Here is a 21,434-nt window from a genome sequence, read left to right as displayed (position 1 = left end):
TAATTGAGCATAATTCGGCAACCATTGCAATGATTGTAATCATACTTGGTGTGCTACCTCTTCATACTAATACCATTATCCACATTTTTTTTTGCTGCAATTGTTAAAATACGTCGTAAGTTATTTAAAATTGTATATAAAAATGAGGGGGTTGCCAATAATTTCCGCCCTAACTGTTTATTGTTACTATAATTGACAACATTTGAAATTATCTAATTGCAATAAATTCTAATTGAAACCAATAAATTTGTATTTGCTATTAATAACATTTTAAGATATTTGGCAGGTGTGACATGATCAAAAAAAACTAACTTCTACATATTTGCAGCAACGCGCATTACTTTTGTTGTTGCTTTTACTTTTTTACGTACCTTCGGGTGCCTTTGTGTTAAGTTATGGAATTTTTACTGCAGTCTGCCTGGCTTGCTTTGATTGCACACTCTTGGTCTTGGTCTGTGGTGGATGCCTGATCATCAGGCCCAGATCGGCAGTGAGAGTGAATGAAAAATAATGTAAAGAATTGGGCTCAGGACAACGAACCTCGAGTTTAATATGGAATAACAAAACTTGCAATTTTGCTTTTACGTGTCAATTAAGTATTTTGCGTGTACTAACGGTGCCAATGGATCCACTTGCAAGTTGAATTTATTTGCAAACAAACAATTACGATTTTTATGAAGTTCCGACAAGTCTCCCAACCCGAAGTTACAAACACCTCGTATATTTTTCCCACTACAATTCCCACGACCCCACCAACTCAATCTCACGCAACCACCATGAGTGAAATCAGTGTTCAAATCTTGGGTGCCATTTTTCAATATGGTCATGATGGTGGAGTAGAAATGCTCGTCTGGAACAAGACTGTCTTCTAGCCACTTTAACAGCCCATGTGAAAATTGAGAATCCAAAATGAAATCGACCAGCTCTCTTGGTAATGCCACATTTTTGGACCCTTTTCTGATGGTGATGTTTGCGGGAGGTAAGTTTTTCACTTTGTCTGTCACGGTTATTCGTCGGTCAAAAAAGCTCGAGCCAGCTCTGAAATTGAAACTTCGTCAAAATTTTGGGTAGTACAAGGTACGTAAGTTGGGCTAGGGTCCTTTATTTAGAGGAGTGCGACAGTGAGATCAGCGCACCATTGCGATTGAATTTCGAAACTTCAATGCCGTTAGATCCCAGATCCAAACCAACCACATTTTTTATAGATGTTTGTGCCTTAACTAGATTTAAAATATGTATTTTTTTCAACAGAAAATGTAGAAATTGGCTCAAAAAGTGGCATTTAAAACGTTCAAAGTACGTTTAAGAATGCATGAAGGATAACTAAAGCCATTTATTACTCGTAGAACCCCTGATTTTTATTTTGATGTGTTTGTTTTGGATCTGGGACGCATATGAACACAATGTTTTGGAACGGAAATGAAGGGTCAAAGTTCAACTGTTATGGTGCGCTGAACTCACTGTCGTACTCTTCTCAATACAAGGCCCAAGGTTGAACCATATGAGTTAGACACAACCCTTTGAACCAACAAATCATAATATGAACATTGACCTTGATGATTCATGGACCAAAGTTGATACATTAGGATCTAACGGTATTCCAAACAAGAATAACATATTGTTTAAAGTGCCTATTATGATTATTCTTTTTAAGCCAAAGAGTGGCTTTACTTTGTTTAGCACTTTGAGCATTATCATTAATGCTCTCAAGCTTATGCAAATACGAGTTTTTTGCATCCTAAATCCTTATTTGCATCTTGGACCTCTATCTGCATTTGTTTTGCATCTTTGGTCACATTTCAATGCATTTTAGCCTTCTCTATGCCGCTTTTGTGTTGGCCAAAAAATCGTATTTTCACTATTTTGGTGAGAAATTGGTACCCCTGACGTACGTCTGCACTTGACAATTCAGGTTGACGCCTGCCATTTTTTTCCTTGGACGCATAAATAATCCTATAACACACCGAAATTATTGAATGAGCATATTTTTATCAAACAAGGCCCCACAAACAACAACCCATTGAGCACTTTCGAAGAGCTACTTGGCTGAAAAACGTAGGTGCTTTCCTTACATTCTTTAGGTTAACTATCTTCTCTTTTTGAGGAAAACAAATCTCAACGTTTTTTAGTTAGATCAATGTAGAAACTAGATCAATTTTGCAGAAACACTGTTGGAAAAAGAGAAAAAATAGGCAGGGGGCAGCATTCCTTGACCAAATTCAAAGAAAGTTGTGTCAATTTGGTCCAAAATTGAGGCAAAATTCGGGTGCTTAGGAAGCAGAAATTTGTACTTCTTTGAAAACCAGATTTTAATATCCCTGCTTTTTGATTCTATTTGCACCTTTTGTCACACTATTTGGTCTTTTTGCACCGTTTTCTGCAACTTTACACTTATTTTATGCACCTTTTTGTCCCTAAAAGGCCTTGCTATTTTGCACATTGGAAGTTTAGTCTTGGATTACCATTCAGAGCTTACCGCTATAAGGATATATGTGCCCAGCTTGACATATTGCTTAAAATAACTTAGTATACCACAACAATATAAACCATCTTTGAAGTTGAATTATATCCTGATTTGCATCCTAGGATTGGTTTTTTGCATCTTAATTTGCATCTTGAGTTTCGTTTTTATGCATAATTTTGAGAACCTTAGTTGTCATTTATTATACTTGCAATTTATTTGAATGATCCACCAAAGAGTTGATTAAGAATGAAATGCTGCATCCATGTTAGTCCACAGGGTGTTTATCATACTTAGGCTATTTGAGCCGTCGACTTTAAATTAGTTCCTGCTCTATTGGTTCTACTACTATCAAATTATCAGACAAGCAGCTTGTATGTAAATTCTGCTAAAGATATCTGTTTTGCTCTTCAAACTATTTTGAGCCGCGGAGATCCACTCACTTCTCGTTGCTGGAAATTTTCCCTCCAGACTACCATTTGGATATTTTCACTTGCAGCATTCATGCTACCATCAAACAAAAAAAAACACATTTATCTCACAATGCCTTCTTATGCGTCCTTCGTCATGGAGATGACTCAGGTAAGAGAAATATGTATTTCATTAGAGAGAATTGAATATGAAAATAATTTTTTGTACCTTGTTCGTCGTTTCACGTACTAACTTCAAAAATATGGATCGGATCCAAGTGCTTAAATATAGGATATTCATTTTCTTTACAAAGGTTGGATGATTTTTATGAAGGGCCTGAATTTTCTTTTCTATCTATGTTTGGTTTGAGGGGGGACCAACAATTAAAAGAATGCCATGTTTGATACAATGGAACTAATTGATACGAGGCAAATGACGGTACAATTTGTTCGTACAAATGCAAACTCTAAAAGAAACCATCGTAAGAATGAGTTAAAAGCTATCTATGCTTAAGCATTTTAATAGTCAAAAAAACTTTTTCTAAACTATTTTCCATTTCAAGTAAACATTTTCATTCATAATTCCAGATTTGAATCAAAATAAGCATTGCCTAATTAGTTAGAGACTTACTGTTGCAATTCCACTGAGAGGTTAAACCTGTACTTATTGCCCTTTGGAACCGAGAAGGAATCAATAATACCATTAGGGAAGGTTTTCAAATATTTTCGAATATTTGAAATAGGCTTTAATGGCAATTCTGTGGCTGCAGGATTTACGAGGATTCGCCACTGGACATTTTTTGAACGTAGAAGTTGCATACACTTAAGATCCGCTTGAAGGACCGAATAATGTCCCCAATACACTGCCAATGGATTCTTCACTGTAAAAATGGTCGCTCCTGAGTACTTCCATTGGTAGCATTTCACTAAATGAGCCACGGCACTGTGTACCTGGCTGTTTGCTTTGGCATCAACGTGAATGCAATATGAGTCCATGGGATGAAAAGATAAAGCTAGAAAGAGTTCCAAGATTCCCACTTGATGGTGAGTGGAAATGGCAAATGCCAAAGGGTAATTAAGCTCATTTTTGTGAAGTTTCTTGGGAAATGAGTTGTTAAGATAATGCATGTAATTTGAGCAGACCTGGGTTCGTTGGATAATACTCCCTTCGCTCATAAAGCTGGCATTGTCATTTATATGAAATATGGGTTCTTTGACAATTTTCGGACTAAAATGCCGTTGATGCCGTATGACTTGTTGGATCAAAACCATAGAAACCTCCAACAAAACCACACAAAACACTGAAGGTCCAAACTTCATTGTTGTTGGTGTGAATAACCTTGCTGCGATTGAACTCAAATATGACTTGCTAAATTTCTCGTATCGTTATTTTCCAACGAGCCTAAACTTGTCACTGAATGCGGAGGGCATTTGATTTACTTTTTACGCTTTGTAGTTTGCTTTTCATACGAGTTCTTTGTGTTTTTCAATTTCTAACAGGTTCATATTTCAATGTTAGTAAAAAGCAAATCATTTGCAAAAACAATCGGAGACTGTGAGGAACATATCTAATTTCATTCACTTGAACATACGCTGCGTTTTGTTTTGCCGTCATTATAAGGACACTATGTAATATACTAAGTATTTGAGAAAACAGCGAACCGTTTGACTATGTGACACGCACGTTCAGACTCTCAAAGTATTTTAAGTATATATATAATCATTATAAGATAAATTGATTTGTCACACTTTGGCTTGTTCCATAATTTCATAAATGGTGAAATGTTTTACACGGACCCCTTGCCAAAAAGCCCCCTCTGACAGTGGAACTGCAGAAAAATGGCCCAGATTAGGATGAGACATGAAGTAAGTCCCGGGCTTGAAATCAATGAGATTCCGTGTCGTCGTAATCTAGCAACCACCTATGCAACCATTTTATTTTCCATATTCCCTAAGTCATGTTCTTAGGATATAACAATAAAGGATTATTGATCAAATCATATGAAACGTCTTGAACTGCTGGGAATTCCATTCCAAAGAGGCAATAAGCAAGTCCTCAAAAAAAAAATCATACCGAAATGAATAAGGTTGAGATATTTTTTACTCCCAATAACACATTTACCGGGTATTTAATAGGTTCGTCTCTTCAATCTTTAAACCTCGCTTCAGCTTAAATAGATTGTAGTAGACACATCAGGTGGGAAAAAATTCTGATTTGTTTAAATCCAAATAGTTATCAGATAATGCAATTATTCACACGTTTATCGAGTAATTCAAGCAAGCGCATTTCAATCATCGTGCCAGTATATCAATAATTTTGCCCAGTTTTTCCTCAACATTGTCCATCTTCTCGCGCAATTCCCGAATTTGAGTTTCCATCGAGAATCGTTCCTTATCCCATCGTTTTGATTCTTCTCGTCGAACGATGATGGTCTTGGCGTCGGATATGACCTCCTTAGACATGTCTTTCATGAGCGAGAAACACGTGTTAGACCTCTTATTGGGATAGATCATCATCGTTTTTGTGGGGAGCATTGAGTAGAACAAAAGAATTCCTGTGGCTCCAGTGATCTTATGAGAAACATCGCGAATGGCCTGATTTCGATACAAGCACCGACAAATAGCCAAGCTTGGGATGGCTTTGACAAAAGAAAATGGTGGCCAATTCGATAAGAAATCAAAAGGATCTCCAAGCATTAGAGATTCAATGTACGAGATGGTTTCCACCCGGGAAATGGCCGACACAATTTGGGCCTTCTCTCGAATGATACCGGTGTCACTGACCGCCAAACCATTGAGGAGATTCATGAGCACTACCACAATCAAAAAGATGAAGGCCAAGAGAAACAGATATCCAATATGAGTCATGTTCCCCTCCAGATCGATAGGAATATCAGAGAACTCGATTTCGCCCACAAACATCGTTGAGGTCTTGACCAGTGCCAACCATGGGTAATTGAAGAACTGGTACTCATCCTTCGATAAATCATGGCCAGGGATATCCTTGTGGAGCATGATGTAAAACCCAAGACCAAAAGCAAGTATGAAAAAGGAGTACCATATGAGAAACCTAAAAAAGGTCTTCAGCACTTTGTAGAACATGGTCACGTAAATGTTGTATCGGCCTAGGCGAGGATGACGACCCACTAATGTGATTAACTCTGCCCAAGAGAGAATGATCGCTATGGCCGAGAGATGGCGTTTAATCTCGCAGGGATTCGCGAGTAAAGCGTCTGGAACCCAAAGGATGAAAGCCACCAATCCAATCATGACCATTTCCAACCAGTTTTCAGGTGAGACCAGGTACCTTTTCAAGGAAGCGCTCATTTGCAGGACCTCGCGAAGGATTAGTAAAGCCATGAGAATGGTCAAACTCGTCCAGAGAAGGTGGGTTTTGAAGTAGAGAAGTCCACAAATCAAAGCAGCTGTGAGAGCCTCCAACCAACCGGTAAAACACATCTGAATACTGGTTCGGAGATCACAATGAATGCAATCATACCGCCAATCCCCGAGGATCAAAGCCACTTGAATGCAGGCATGAAAGGCAAATAAAGCGTACCATAACCCATGGCCGTCGTCCCGACGCAATGAGAGCTCGGCACAAAATGAATCATTCTCCTCTGTGATTGAGGATCTGGAAGATATGCCTCCAAACCTCTCGAAGATGTACCAAGACAGACAAGCCACAAACATGAGGTAAAATCGAAGATTGCGGTTAAAGTATCCCCGGATCCGTTGCCACTTCAACCACAAGAAGCTCGTGACGACCGGGTGGTTCAGGAGATGTCGGTGATGTTTGGACTGACTCATGTACCAAAGTGATTCAGTTTCCGGCAAAGCAGCATTCTCCACCATCTTCTGGCCCTCAAGATCATTCTCGTCAAAGCGCGGATCATCCACTGGTGGAGCCAAAAACGAATAGTTGAACTCGATGGAGAAGTCGTCATGAGTCACCTCATTCTTGGATCGGAGGCAGTAATCGTCTAAGAAGGACTCCATGGTCTCGGGCATAATCAGAGCAATGGGCGTCTCCTCCCAGATATTTCGGATTCCCACGTTGGCACCTCTTTCAAGTAACTGCCGAACCACATTCTGGTTCCAAAGCTGAGCACCATAATGTAAAGGCGTGTTCTGCAAGGAGTCTTTATGATTGATAATCCGTGTGATTTCAGCGTTGAAATTTGGACCGCCGTCTTCCATTAAGATGTTGAAACACTTCTCGTAACTAAAAGTGGTCCCAATCAACTGTTTGGGTTTCTTCAGAACCCAAGTTAAAACGGATTCCCCGGAAGTAGTTTCTAACACAGAGAAATTGGTCGTCACGTCGGATTTACCTTCCACTTTATGGCCTTTCAGAACCTGGATAACTTCATGACAACCATTGGCCGCTGCTAATAGCACAGGAGCTGTTGAGCATTCCGGACACACTTCTTTCGGGTTCATACCATGATCCAACATAGCTTGGACATGTTCATGCAATCCGTAATCGCAGGCCTTCTGAAATAAGGTCATTCCACATGCATTGACTTGATTCAATTCTTCAGGGTTAAGTTGTTGGATAAAGATCATAAATTCCAGAACGCTGCAGGAGTTGCTGAGCTTCTTCATCAGGTTCATTTGGGCTTGGTCCAGGATTGTGTTCAAATGATCGCCAATATCCATGGGAATGCATGGCTTTCTAATCACGTCGACGCGAAGAGGATCGAAATAGGGCATCTTTTCTTTTATAACATCTTCCACCGTTTTGCCGCAGATCTTGAGGGATAGTTGCGCTCCATGAGCGATCAATAGTTCAGCACTCTTGGCATGTCCATTCTTGGCGGCCAAATACAAAGGAGTTTGCCCACCTGTTAGATCTCTGGGGTCCACATTGGTCACATCAGGGTGTTCGACAAGGTAGGTGAGAATGTCGTTTCTGCCTCCGGATGCAGCAAGGTGCAATGCCGTTTGACCCGCACGATTGTAGGCCATGAGCTTGGCTCTATTAATTCGAGGTTTCTTGTCCATATAGCCGACTAAAGTCTTAACAAGGCCTAGATTTCCCGTTCCAATAGCAACATGGATGGGCGATAGGCCCAAGAGCTCGTTATGTTGATCAGCTCTGGCACCCGCGGACAATAGTGCCTCAATGAATCGGAATTCTGACCTTTCAATGGCCAAATGAAGTAAGGTTTTGAAACTTTGTTCTTCCCCATAGGGCTGATTAATCCAATGGTCCTCTGGTAAAGGGAATAGACCTTTAGCCCATTCTCCATTACCATCATCCATTGGACACTCCTCTGCCAAGATATTTCGAAATTGGTTTTCATCTTGGGTGTTCAAGCAAGCCAGGGCATTGACCTAAAACTCAACAATGGAGTGGATCACTCGACTTATACGATAAATCATTGAACAGTTTTACCTTCAGATCTCCAAAGCAACTGGTCGTGCGACAATAGTCCACCAAAGCACCCTTAGGGCCTTTGCCCTTGAAATTGTTGTTCTTGTAAGCCATGGGTATGAAATTCAGAACATATCCGGACGAATTAGGGAGTTCACTCACCACTTGCAGTATTTGTTGGCCAAAGACGCGTCTTCTCTAAATGACGCCACCGCTACTTTCTCTGGTAACAAAACACTGCCTGATTCCTCTGAAGAGACAGAGTCTGTGGAAGTGCTGGCAGACGCAGTGGCCCACTCACTTTGTTGGAACTTTAACGAGAAGGCACGGCGCACTGGGGATATTTATAACTCGTCTTGAGGTAGATGGCAAGACATCTTGAGTTGAATGAGGTGGGAGCCTTTTGTATATAGGTATGCAAGAGAAGATTAGGAGAAAAAGATCCAATTTGGGGCTCATTTTGAATGTGATTTAAAGATATTTTATATGGAATGATGAATCACCCCTGACGGAAGTTTATCTTTTTAATTTCTCGCAACCTCTGAATAATAGTAAGGTCTAGAGGTGACAAGCCCTCTAGTAAGGTCCAATCTAAGATTGATTTAGTGGAAATAATTACGGTAGTACTTCGCGTGAATAAGTCCACTATTATTTTTGTTTTGAAAATGTGCAGCTCGGTTAAAACTTTATACATATGTTTACTGATTGAGTAGCAAGTATGGATTAATTGATATCAAAAAGAGAAACTGGAGCAACTTTGCTTACATTTGTTAAAAATGAATGGCATTTATTTTTACTTGCACTCGCCTTGGTGAGATGGAATATAATGAATGCATCACAAATAGTGACGAAGCCTGAAATAAGAATCTAAAATATCTTAACATCACCCGTCACATTCATTCGTGAGTAGTTCGTTTCCAGTTTTTGCTCCGTCCCTTTTTGCAAGCAAGGGTTCGGTCTTCCCAGAGTTTGTTTGTCTATAGAATGCATCACATCGGAAAGAATTGTACCCTTGCCTGGTAACAAAGCGATAAAGAAGACTTTTGTGGCAATGGAAAGTTCAAATGTGAAAATAATGTTAGAAGAAGAATTCCTCAGCATCCATTTTTTTTGCGAAAGAACAACTTTAAGCCCCCACCAAAAAAAAAATATTTCTAGTTTATTTTTGCTCATCAAAGGCCATGAAATGGAATTCTTGCTTCTTCCTTTTCATATGGTAAGTGCTTTTTTCATTTTGTTGTTGCGATTTTCATGGCTTTACTATCCGCTACAAGGAATGTGATTCCCGGTACTATGAAATTGAAAGATTACAAATGATCCAATCGTTACCACCTAAACTTTTTAGATTATTTAGTCTAAAAACGAATTTCTGTTCAAACCCTCTATTGAATCTTTTTCTGTGCATGAATATGATTTATCATTCATATTTTGGTATATTATTGGGGAAAAAAATCTGGGCATATACTGGCAATGAGCCTTGTGTAATATTTTCGTTGCTTCGTATTTAACACTCAGCGGTTCTAAAAATCCAAAAAGGTTCAAAATTGTTTTGCTACTGCATAAGGTAATAACTATTTCTTCCACCTCGTGTTTGTAAGTCCATGCCATTTCTACAACTTTGGCCAGTTCTCTCCTGTCCCAGAAGACGGAAGAAGTGCATTTTCTGCAGCTTGGCACTCACAGAGTGGCCCTTTAGAAACACCATCTACCATTCATTGCAGGCCTAGTTTCGCTCAAACTTGGCGCCCGTGGTCGGTCAGGATCAAAAGAGAACAACATGCTAAATAAATACTCTTCTTTATTGGTTTCTCTTCATTCATAGGATTCTAACGACATTTGTACGACTTAGATGACCCACTCGGGTCCTTTCTTCCAGCATTCTCCATCTCATCAAGGTGGACATTCTGCAAGAGGTCAAAGAAACTTGAACTTGGCATCTACAAATAGTGTACATTGGTCCAGATTAAAGACGATTCAGATGTAACGTACTGCAAATCTGGCATTGGTCTTCATCTGAGTCGTCACCACATCCGTCTTTACCCGAGCAGACCACATCTAAGGCTCGACAATTGCCATTGCGGCAACGGAAGGGACACGTGGGATCAATGGGAGCTTGAGAGTCCTCATTTAATCGCCAGGGGTTACCATGGCATTCCATCTCGTCCGAGCCATCAGAACATCCAATCTGAGAATTGCATTGCTCGTATCCTGGGAGGCATTGGGATCGGTCGTGGCATCGGAAAGTGCTTGAGGGACAGTCCATGGCTGTAGCTACAATGAAACAACCACGGCAACGTCATATGTTGTGGCCTTTGAGGGCATTGATGTCCACTGAAGATTGGGATACACTTTGTGATACAGTACAAGATCAAACACAGTTTTGAATTGGGCTTCGGATGTGATGGTTCGGATTTTGGGCGAACTGACAAGCTATTTCACTTATTCCAAAGATTCTATTGAATGCGAAAGACAACTTGGAACAAAATGCATCCAACAAGAACAAGAGCTATGAAATGGAAACAAAGCCGATGTCAGGGCCAGTTTTGGAACTTGTTTACTCACCGTTTTGGCATCCTTTTTCATCTTCACCCTGAGAGCAATCCAATGTTCCATCGCATACTTTGGAGGTGGTTAGACATTGCCCGGAGTAGGTACATTGGAATGTGGCTGGAACAAAAAGGGGATTACATGGTACGACCAAAGAGTTGGCTGGGTTTTCTTGGTTGGACCTGGTAAGCTGCTGAATTAGCAAAGGGAGATATGATGCTGGCAAGGCGAACAAATGATCATAGTTAGCCCGAGAATGAATGTGTTTTCAAGATACCAATACGGGCGTGTCAGATGTACAATACAACGTGGTCGATATTTTCCTAGAATTCTGACCAAATGAGGAAAATGGATCTGATTTCGGCCTCAACAGGATGTGAACCTTAAAGCCTGAGGCCCTATTGGGATGGTATCTATGTCTAGAGAGGGTAATGCCAGGCAAGCAATTGGTTTGATTCCATGAAATGAAGCAAGGAATAAGGCAGATCTTTGGAGGGGGACCTTCAACTTGAAATATCAGTGAACAGTTGTAACTAAGGATGCCCGAATTTTATGGCCGTAGTCTCGACGTTTCACAACCGAACAGAATACCATTATTATTTCGAACTTCGAAGATTTTAGACTTCCTTGTCTCGAAAGGCATATGCTATTGAAGTGTGTCGTCATAAAACCCAAAAAGAGGAAGCCTTAACTTGTTTGCAGTCTCTGTTTTGCAATAACCCACTAATTCAATGTGTCAAAAATCCATGAGTATTTGAAGCAGTCTATATGTTTTTAAGGCGTAAGGTGTACTAACAAAAGTATGTCGTTTTGATCAACAACTTGAGATTGTTCTTGAATGATCACTTTGGAAAGATTTTTCATTCTACAACATCAGATGATAAATGTTGAGGGTGAAATGACAAAAAAACCATTTTTCACAGTTTACAAGAGGTCCACAAGCAACAACTGTTCGGCAAAAATAGGAGGTCATATCAAATCTACCCGCCCTCAAACAACTAAGTTCCTTAAACACCTCCAAGATGAATTTATAATGGAAGATTTTCATGCATTTTTTTCCCCAAAGGGCCTTAATATTTTGAGGATATCGATCATATGTCAGTCACCATCCTCATGTACATTGTCCATGGTTAGCGACGTCCGTGAATAGGCCTGCTTACCTTTGGGACAATTGAAGGCTTCACATTCCTCATCACTTGAATCGTCACAATCGGGTTTTCCATCGCAGACAAAAAAACGCGAGATGCACCGTCCATCTGAGCGACACTACAAAAAAAAGAAAAGGTATATTAAAACCATGTCCAAAAGTGGGACAAGACATGAATTATTCGGTTTCGTCTCGTTAAATCTTAGATCTTACATCATATCAAAATGAATAAATATATAGAAAAAAAGGATTCCAAACCTCTTGTTTCTGTGTGTGAAAAGTGTATGCAAATATGATCTCGGGTTTAACCTGGTTGAATCTCCCATTAGACAACTTCAAAGTTTCCTTTCCTTCTCTCCCATTAGCATAGCCCGCATAAATGTACGTGCACAGAGTAGTAAACTTGAAGGCAAAAGGCATATTCAAGAGGGGCCCTAGGGGTCTTCCCTGTAGTGGAGTGCCATGTGATAAAGATTATGCATGGCATGAGCAATAAAAACGAGAGGACCTGAAGGTCCAAGCCATTGCAACTTCCCACCCTTATTCTAAACTACATTGAGGGAATACTTGTGTGTGCGAAACAAAAGGCAGGGGTTGTCCTCTATGTTTCCTAAACAAGGACCAATCTAGCTCTGTCTTTGAAAGCTCTTTAGAACTCATCTCGAAAGTTGAGAAAGATCAAAAGAAGTCTAGGAAACGTTAAATAGGAGAGAGAAGAACTTATGAGGCATGGAATGTCAGGGGTCCTTGATGGGACTAACTCTCAAAGCCTCGTCTCAAAGTTACCTGGAAAGTGCCTCTGGGACAAAGACGAGGACTGTTTTGATTACAAAACCAGTGTCGACTCCGCGGGAAACGCCTTCTCAATCGCGTGATGATCCATTGGGTGTCTCGATGAACGGTGGAGTTGCACGTACAAAGGCCCTCATGGCAAATCGACCTGAGATCGGAGGATTGGCATTGGGCGTCCGAATCGCATGGGTAGCCCAGTGACACGGAGCGGGGACGAAACGATCCAATTCCTGAAGGGATTCCTCACTTTACTCTTTACTTAGGATCTAGCCTAACTGGGGCATTTATTTTACCCTTAAGTGTTATGGGTGGAAGGCAGGATCTGTCGTTATAGGGAATGAACCCAGGCCTACATCGGCAAAAGGCCTCTTGAACATCGTTGGGCACACAAAGGGAATTAGAGATGCCCTCACAAGGCCCGGGAATGTAGCACGTGGAGCCCAGAACTGAATGGAAGAAAAGAACAATTAGTCGTCTCGGGAAGTTTACAAAGCATTTAGGGCGTTGGTGTTGTTCCTGTTTTTTTCCCTTAGGAGCACTTTTCGCAATCTGGGTCAAAAATGTCTTCAAATCTGTATAGAGCGTTCCATGTCATTGTTGCTGTTGCATTTTGTTCCCGCGATACGGTTGTTTGCTGGATGATTCCAGGGAATGCTAACTATCAGTCGAAAAGTTTAACCAAACTGAGATGGAAGGATCTTCCCCAAAAGTTTAAATTGGTTTCTTACGCAGCTCTGATCTTTCTCGACATCACAAACCAACAAATGTAAAGAAAACCATCCAAAGACCCGAAAGAAACAAATCTGATAACAAGAGTTGAGATACTCAATTCAAGTCTTGCTCGACAGTACCTTTGAAGCGCTCCTTGCATTTCCCAGTCCGAGGATCAGTTCCAAACTCGCATTTGCATCGGCCAAACACGTTCCTTAATATGAATTGACAGAAAGTGTTGGGATCTTCTAAATGGCACTGTTGATTAGAATAACACACCTCTTCTAAAGAGGCTCCTGAAATAAGGGAAACATGTCATGTACTACACAACAATCTTCCCGTTTGTGGTGGCATTTGCCGCTGAATTAGAGCCGATATCGACTTGGAAGACGGATCAATCACCTTTGACACAAGTGTGCCTGTGAAAGGCCACGGTTCCCCGAGAACAAGCGCAGTGACCTTGAACGCAAAGGCTGTGAGCCACTCGCCCTTGGCATTGTGCATCCAGATGGCAGGGGAACGAGAGAAGCTTGCCTGAAAGAGAGAAGTGAAAGGTAAAATCCTTTTAGCAGTGGTCTTAAACCGAAATGCCAAGCCAATAATAATACTCCTGAGTCATGGAAACCGACACACGGTCCTAGAAATAATGTACGAATCGAAAGGAAGCAATATTGGCTTCATTTCTGCCATAGAATAGGAGGAGATGCATAATCAATGGTTTGGTTTTTGAATAAGTGATTTTTGATTCCGATTTACATTTCGGTCTTTTTATTAGCCAAACAGTTCCTTCTCTTTGTGAAATGTGACCAAGTCCTCATTGACGTGCATACACAATGTCAGAAGGAAAAAAAGATATGCCTGACATCACGTAAAGAAAAAAAAACGAGATCTTTAAGAGTATGAAGTTGCCCTTAACCGGAGTGAAAATAAAGATTTTTCTCACGATAAAAAGATTTGAGGGGTAGCACTTCAAATTTGCATAACCGGAAAGTGATCTTGTCAGTGTCAAGCATGATTAAAGTTCACTTTCCCTCCAACTTCCACTTCCCTTAGTTCACTCCTACTTTCATTTCAACACGAGGAAAATGGTGCCAAACCTAATTGCTTGCACGATCGTATTCTTTCCTGGCTTCAACACAATTTCCATAATGATTAAGATTGCACTCTTTAACAAAATTGACGAAACAAATAGGCCAGTCATCCCGAGTCGAAATTTTCTCATCTTCTTTATCAACCAAAGGGCAAAGCCAGGAATGAATTTTAGTCTGTCGTCTTTGATGTGAAAAATGCCATTCCGGTTTTGAATTGGATCTCGTGTCATGCTCATACCAAACTTTCATTTTGTTTCAATGTGGGAAGGAGTATCTACAGTAGATGAATATCTCAATTATCAATTCAGTCAAATGAGTGCCAATGAATGACCTCGTGGATGATGAAATGACCAGAATAATTTTGATTTCTTCACCGCTTTGTAGAGACATTTCTATCTAATCATCTTGTTACTAATGCAAAACAGAGCTCGACCGATCTGATTGAATTGCACGGCTATTGCAAAGCAACTCGCCATGAGATCAGAAAAAAATATTGCTTAATATTCCACTGGCTGCGGATGATGAAACGAATATCATTAAGTTCAGGCATGTGCTCCCGATTTCTACTCTTAATGCTATCGAGATATCTCAAAGAAGTCTCTCAATCCCAATGCTCATTTTACAAGATGAAAACTGATCCAGAAGTTGAAGGGGCACACAAGGAACAATAGATAGCACTTAGATTTTGCCATTGGACCATCCTTCGTTTGTTCGTTCGCTTTCTTTCCTTTTTTCTGTCTCCCATACCACCCAAAATTGAGAGTACTCCTCACTTGCTTCAGTAGACCAAAAACTCCAAGACCAGGGATGCTCCAATTGTGTAGCTAATGGTTTCAATCTCATTCTTTGTCTTGTGTTGTGAGTGATGGGTTTTGCCTAAGAAGAGGCTTCCTGCCATTCATGAGCATTTCCTTCCGGCTGATCGTTTTACTTTGGCTTTGTTATGGAGGATGAATGTGGCCCGCTTCATGGCATCACGCGAGCGAAAGTCTTCCACATTGTTTTCTGCTCTTGTTCACGTCTTCTGAGCAACTGTAGCTGCCGAGAGCTAGGTGTCTAACTACTACTATGCATCATGTTCAACATTCGTCATTGGTCGTTCTGAAAATCTGGATGAGATCATGGCTGTTAATGAACTCGCCAATTAATCGCATCGTGTTCCTTTTGCCTCTGAGGAAACAATCAAACTAGGCCAAATGAGGGACAAGATCAACCGTTGCTCACTACGACCGCTCTTACCTGGTAAACATTCTTTGTTCTTGTAATTGTAAAAATGCTTCAGACACCGGCATTCTCCGCTTTTACCAACACCATCACCAACAACAACAACACTACCACTCGAAAGGGGGACAGATTCACAATAACTGTTTTTCATCAAGCACTCTTTGTCTGTTGTACACACGAGTGGGTCCGGATTTGTAGAAATCTCATTAACACTAGTCGCACTGCATTGGTTGACGACGGACACGGCCAGGATGGTGACCAAGGCTACCTAAAGAGCACAAAAGGGACAAGGTTAATAATTTCGGTCCTTAAGTTATTTTGCCAATTCAATTAGTTTGAAAATGACAATCGATTCAATTTATAAAAGCCGTTATGACTTTTTGGGTGTACTTTTACGGAAAATTCATCCCCTTACTAGTATGTATTATCTATTTTTCCTACTTACGTTAGGATCCTCGGAAAAGAAAAAACAGTAGTTTGTTACATGACTCGAGTAGACAGACACTTGATGATATTGCCTATTCACGCAAAACATTTTGCTAAATTGAATATTGAAAGTGAAGGGTAGACTAAACAAGCACTCTTCTCAATTTCATAAAGACAACATTTAAATGAGCAGTGACATGGTCAAACATACTGAATGCACCAATATGTGCATAAATGATTTAGAACCGTACTCTGCAAATATATCGGCAACATTTCCTACATTACCCATTTTCCCCGTGAGAACGTGTAGTAATACTTTCTCAAGCTTTCCATGAGACGTAATGTTGTAATTTTTGGTCTGAATCAGAACCTTCGATGACAAATTAGGAGTTTGAGAAGTAAGTGATTTTGGTTCAATCTAAATTTATTTGCTTTTGGTTGACAAAAAAGAATTAGATGTTTTGGTGATGATTGATGCCTTATTTCTAAATTGGGCAGAGATCAATTGTAATTCCCATCTTTGAATCAAGTTAGATAAACCACCAAAGGAAACTCATACTCCGCTCTTTTTCAGACTTCCGGATCAATTTTAACAGCATGCTGAAATCATGCGTTGAAACAAATTCTACAGTTTAATGCTTTTAGGGAGAGAATCTAATACGTTAATAAGGAGATAAAATACCAAATCGGCACGAAATCAAATCCCCAATTTCGCCTTCATTTGTTAGTTGACAGCTTTGTAAACTTTGTCGCTGCCTACATCTATGGGGGCGTTTAGGCAAGCTCTGGCAGGTTCCTTTGTTTGCTGGTACCAGTGGCAGTGATGCAAGTTTGAGGCTTCAAACACGCTTTTGAGATGCTGACCCATCTTTCGCATTCCCATATGAGGAACGGCCAGCTTCGTTAAAACCAGTTTGAAACGCCAATTTTGCAACACTGGCATTGGCAGGCAAGTTTGTTTGCTGGTACCCGCGCTTGCCTAAATGTCCGAATTGATCAGCAATTAGTACAATTACCGCTCCCCTTACTCAGAATATGAATTGCTTTAGAAGCCACACTTAATCACGTTTCATTGATTCCCTATTAGCGGGGATCGAACAGGGGAGTCAAGCTTCTCTTAAGTCAGCCTCAATTGGTTTATTCCGCTTCAAATGGGTTATTAGTTACAACAAACGTAACAAACATTGAGTGACATACCCATTTTCCGAAATGATGATGAACCAGGGCAAGTTTTAATTTTTGACCAAGTCTCCAACTCCAGTGGCCCACGGATTGTTTTCTCGCATGTCCAAATTGATTCTCATCGAATCCCATTGCGTTGGATGTCCAAAGGTAGGAAAGCAAAAGAAGGCCATTCATTCAATGGGAAGATATCTTGGTTAAAAAGAGAATCTGGAAAATAGATGGATACCTTCAATATTCCAGGAATGCGAAGGACAATAGATACCCAAATTTGGCAAAAGAATGGCTCACGTCCCAAATGTGGAGGGTTATTGGGCATAAATGATTTGTATTTTTTGTATTATTTGATAAATCAATTACGTAGAACCCAATCAATACTTTGTTCGCATAAAAACAATGTTACATGTTCATATTGTCAACTGAGAGCCTACTAGTATGGGATTCGACAAGGATCAAAACTTTAGCTTGGGCGCATTTTCACATTTTTTATATCAAACCGTCCTTGAAAACAGAAGGCCCCAATCTCGTTTCCTTTCACGAACACACTTGAAATGCTCAAGGCAAGAGTCAAAATGGAATATTTATAACACAATCTCAAATAACGACTTCAAGTATTTACTCGTCTCCCACTTACGCAGCTTGCTTTCGTGGTTTTTGGTTTTGACCCTCTCTGAACAATTCGAAGGAATCGCTCACTCAATCTTTAACTTTTTCCCGAAAACAACACTTCTTTTAATACATTTGTGCAGCGGATCAATGCGTTTTTCTCAACGATTGTGACTTGCGAACTATCAGCTTTTTGTTTGTTGGAGAATGGATACTGCCTATCATTGTGGTAATTGAGTTATTCGTAGTAGTAGCAATACTATGTAGTGATACAACTCCACAGGAACGAGTAATTGGTAATGGAATGTTCAAAACACTTAGGAAAGTGATCTGGCAAACGATTGCCCACTCCTCCTATGTAGAATCTCTCTCAGTAGTGTTTCCAATCTGATTCGACTTTTTCCATTGAATTTGGAAACCGTTTGATTGGCCCAATTTCAATTGTTTACCAAATAAAGGACACCTACTGTTCGTTTACATTATAGAAGACAGAGGAGAGAAGCGATCGTACTCGAAGGCCTTAATCTTGGATGCGGAGTTTGTAGTACAATACGAACGTATGTACGTACGTATTGGGAGCGAACTTTCTCTCGCTTGATTATGAATGGTGGCGGCAGATCCGATCCGTAGTGTTCCACCTCTGTGATGATCAAGATGTATATTGGCACTCTAGGCATCTTCAAAGATAAAACCCCCCAATCTGTGGCGGATTGACATCCCTCTTCTCATTCTCGACCGTGCAACCATTTCTTGGCCAGGGTGTTGTCCGTGTTTCCTGTCATTCTGCCAAGTTTTTGACGGCGATTGCATATCTTATCATCCTTGGACTCGTTCCAGTCATCTTTCAGCCAGGATTCGATCACAACACCCGTTTTGGTGGATTAGGATCAAAAAATGACTTTTCTGTGGAGGCACAAAAAGTGAAAATCGCGACATGCGATGAGTTCTATCCCTCTGTTCATTGGGTGGAAAGAGCTAGATTCGATAATATTCAGGGAAAGATCCTTTCAAGCACCTTTGCAATGAATACTCCATATCTCGACCTAGCGTGGTTGTCAAGGTGTGTCAGAAAAGAAAAAAAAAGAAATTTCTTTGTAGTACCATCGAAAGGATAATGAGAGCTGACGGTGATTAAAGATCCACTGGATGGGAGTTGGCTCACTCTTGGCTTTTTCTTTTTCTTCTTTTTTTCTTCTTCTCTCAACCACAATGGTTCTCGCCAAGAAGATGACGAGGAGGATGCCCACATGTTTCAGATGCTTATCAGATCATCTAATCAAGTCCTTAACCAAAATAAAGGAACCATCGAGGGTGGAGAAGACAATAAAAGAGAGCTCTGAATGCCGCCAACCATCTAATCAGCATCCATGAGAAAGTAGGCGCACGAAAGTGCTGCCGAAACTAAAGCTTGGAATTTGAAATGGTTTCTAACTTCATCGAATGGTTTGCTCGCTTTTTTGTCCACGAACAAATGCCAGGAATTAGGATTGTGGCGCACCGAGGCGCGAACAGAAATTATGATGTCTTGACACTACACAAAGTGCGCCATTGTGGCTCTCATCCATCCATGGCAACTTGATTAACCAGCAAGTTGAACTAACTAGCCAAGCAGTGGCTGAGAATCATCCATTGATATTTGATAGGATCAGTGGATCCATTTCCTCCTTGGACGAGAATAATCTCCCTTAAAAGCTGCCCAAAAAGTCTGAGATGATTTGAGAGGGCTCTTTTAATCTAGTCAAATGCATTCATCTGGGAAATTTGCAACATATGGAGAGAGATGCCCCAGGAGGTTTGCCATAAAATGAGACCTGTCATTTGATGATCCACCTGTTTTGAGTAAGAGAAGATTTGTTCATTTTTGATTTTTTTAGCCGCTTCTCGAGAAGCCCTTGTTTAGCGAGAGAGTACTTGCTTTGCCAATAATTTTGGCGATATTTAAATGAGGGCACTGTTTGAAGATAAGTGCACAGAAGGGTGTCAATCTCCTCTCAATACGTAAAGGGCCTCTACCAAAAAACAATCGTAGTGTCAAGACATGAAATGGGCGTGTAATGAAAGTAGATACTGGCCATGGGCTGCAAATTTGTATTTGCTTCAACTCTTTTATTATTGCAAAGGTCACAGTTTGCAACAGAAAAGGCATTCATAAGTACAAATAAATTGGGTATTATTTCACCCTTTCCTTTCTCGTAGATACTTTTCTCCCATTAATGCTCTTTCTTTTGAGAGAATTTTGGGCCATAGAAATTGTCTGAGCATCTCATATTTGAGACATTACTCAACAATCCCAGCAGATGGATAAAACGGTGGGGAATTCCGAATGAAGGACTGGCACTGAATTAGCGAAAACAGACTTGGCAATTGCAATCCTGATCATTCTTTTTCAGTCGACGTTAGCAAGTTGTTGGATACTTTGATGATAGGCTAAGTAGAAAAAAAGTATTGACAAGGTATCGAGAAAATAGGCTGTCATCTAAGGAGCGACTTGAAGCATGTGCTTTTGACATCTAAAGGCTACCAGGCCCAAAGGCTCAGGTTTATAAGACTCCACTAGAATGTCTTGAGATACGTACAAGGACAGTGCCAACATTTGACCTTGACCAAAGAAACGAGAACCAATTTTCTCTTTCGATAAGTTTTTGCAAAGAAAAGTGTGATGCCAAGAACTGACCTGGATTTAAGAAAGACTCACCCCTTTCAGTCCATGTTAGCGTGTTCTCACTTCAAGGCCTCATCTACGGAAAGCAATCACTTCCTAACGCTCAAGGAAGTGATTAGTCTGACACCAAGCACTCGGCTGCTCACATGTGCTCCTGTTTGAGTCACGAATGCAACTGCTCCCGCCAAATCATCTCGCTCCCGTCACCCTTCCTCTTCTTCATCATCAATCTCTCCGTCTCTCCGTCTCACCTACAGTCCTACCTTCACTGATACACTTGCGCACATGTGCCACAGCCCTAGTAGAATCTGCAAGAAAAAGTGTTCCCTACAATGGCAAACACATCGTCCGTCATGGTTGCCGCTTGTTCTTTCGTTGGTTCAAAATAGAGATCTTATTGAAGAGAGTCGTAATCATAGTCTTGGGTCCCGAGCGGTCTTTGCCATTGAATACAAATGGACATTTGTCCAAATGTTTCAGTTGTAAAATAGGAATACGCGAGCCATGAGATGAACTGGTGTGATCGGCTTGAAAGCGACACTTATCCTCAAATATAGCAGACTAGTTGGTAGAGTGAGACACTACTATCTTCATCAGAGAGTGAGTGTGTGGTATCATTCATCCGAAACTAGCGAGAGACACATTCTTTCAATGGTTTGCCATGGTTTTCTCACTCAAAAAGGAGACCAGCCAGCGAAAGGCGAGTGAAGAACACCCAAAAAAATCACTGACAAAACTGACCAAGGGCATTCTGGAGTCCAACATTTCAATTTGAATTTCCCAAAGGCGCTTCTC

The 21,434-nt window shown here is 40.6% G+C and overlaps 3 protein-coding genes across 4 annotated transcripts; all 3 read right to left on the bottom strand.

Moving 5' to 3' along the window:
- Positions 1-170: 170 nt before the first annotated feature.
- LOC131885203 (N-acetyllactosaminide beta-1,6-N-acetylglucosaminyl-transferase-like) lies at positions 171-4,302 on the bottom strand. The gene is made up of 2 exons (XM_059233161.1): positions 3,503-4,302; positions 171-1,038 (listed from the first exon to the last, which is right to left on the bottom strand). The coding sequence occupies exons 1-2, from the start codon at positions 4,189-4,191 to the stop codon at positions 582-584; spliced, it is 1,146 nt and encodes a 381-aa protein (XP_059089144.1). The 5' UTR covers positions 4,192-4,302; the 3' UTR covers positions 171-581.
- A 762-nt stretch (positions 4,303-5,064) lies between these two features.
- LOC131885202 (transient receptor potential cation channel subfamily A member 1-like) lies at positions 5,065-8,583 on the bottom strand. Its single transcript, XM_059233160.1, has 2 exons — positions 8,273-8,583; positions 5,065-8,211 (listed from the first exon to the last, which is right to left on the bottom strand). The coding sequence occupies exons 1-2, from the start codon at positions 8,363-8,365 to the stop codon at positions 5,164-5,166; spliced, it is 3,141 nt and encodes a 1,046-aa protein (XP_059089143.1). The 5' UTR covers positions 8,366-8,583; the 3' UTR covers positions 5,065-5,163.
- Positions 8,584-10,032: 1,449 nt separating this feature from the next.
- LOC131885694 (sortilin-related receptor-like) lies at positions 10,033-20,816 on the bottom strand. Of its 2 annotated transcripts, XM_059233819.1 has the most exons (11): positions 20,673-20,816; positions 17,387-17,581; positions 15,779-16,031; positions 13,851-13,982; positions 13,589-13,744; positions 13,031-13,183; positions 12,732-12,967; positions 11,959-12,064; positions 10,814-10,918; positions 10,241-10,522; positions 10,033-10,155 (listed from the first exon to the last, which is right to left on the bottom strand). In XM_059233819.1, the coding sequence occupies exons 2-11, from the start codon at positions 17,546-17,548 to the stop codon at positions 10,142-10,144; spliced, it is 1,599 nt and encodes a 532-aa protein (XP_059089802.1). In that variant the 5' UTR covers positions 17,549-17,581; positions 20,673-20,816; the 3' UTR covers positions 10,033-10,141. The 2 variants fall into 2 exon arrangements, with proteins under 2 accessions (XP_059089802.1, XP_059089801.1); XM_059233818.1 differs by lacking the exon at positions 20,673-20,816 and having other exon boundaries at positions 17,387-17,637.
- Positions 20,817-21,434: the final 618 nt, after the last annotated feature.

Source organism: Tigriopus californicus, chromosome 8 (assembly GCF_007210705.1).
Source record: "Tigriopus californicus strain San Diego chromosome 8, Tcal_SD_v2.1, whole genome shotgun sequence".
Classification (NCBI taxonomy): domain Eukaryota; kingdom Metazoa; phylum Arthropoda; class Copepoda; order Harpacticoida; family Harpacticidae; genus Tigriopus; species Tigriopus californicus.
The sequence above is the reverse complement of the archived record's forward strand: the minus strand, read 5'-3'. Positions and strand labels throughout refer to the sequence as shown.

What these genes read in the sequence shown, in the direction of transcription:
- LOC131885203 (XM_059233161.1), bottom strand. Translation starts at nt 4,191, where the DNA reads ATGAAGTTTGGACCTTCAGTGTTTTGTGTGGTTTTGTTGGAGGTTTCT. An exon ending in CTCTCAGTGGAATTGCAACA is followed by an intron (nt 1,039 to 3,502) that starts GTAAGTCTCTAA and finishes TTTCAATTTCAG; the next exon opens with AGCTGGCTCGAGCTTTTTTG.
- LOC131885202 (XM_059233160.1), bottom strand. Translation starts at nt 8,365, where the DNA reads ATGGCTTACAAGAACAACAATTTCAAGGGCAAAGGCCCTAAGGGTGCT. An exon ending in GTTGCTTTGGAGATCTGAAG is followed by an intron (nt 8,212 to 8,272) that starts GTAAAACTGTTC and finishes GTTGAGTTTTAG; the next exon opens with GTCAATGCCCTGGCTTGCTT.
- LOC131885694 (XM_059233819.1), bottom strand. Translation starts at nt 17,548, where the DNA reads ATGAATGGCCTTCTTTTGCTTTCCTACCTTTGGACATCCAACGCAATG. An exon ending in GAACAAAGAATGTTTACCAG is followed by an intron (nt 13,983 to 15,778) that starts GTAAGAGCGGTC and finishes TCTCTCTTTCAG; the next exon opens with GCAAGCTTCTCTCGTTCCCC. An exon ending in AGCCTTCAATTGTCCCAAAG is followed by an intron (nt 10,919 to 11,958) that starts GTAAGCAGGCCT and finishes TTTTTGTTCCAG; the next exon opens with CCACATTCCAATGTACCTAC.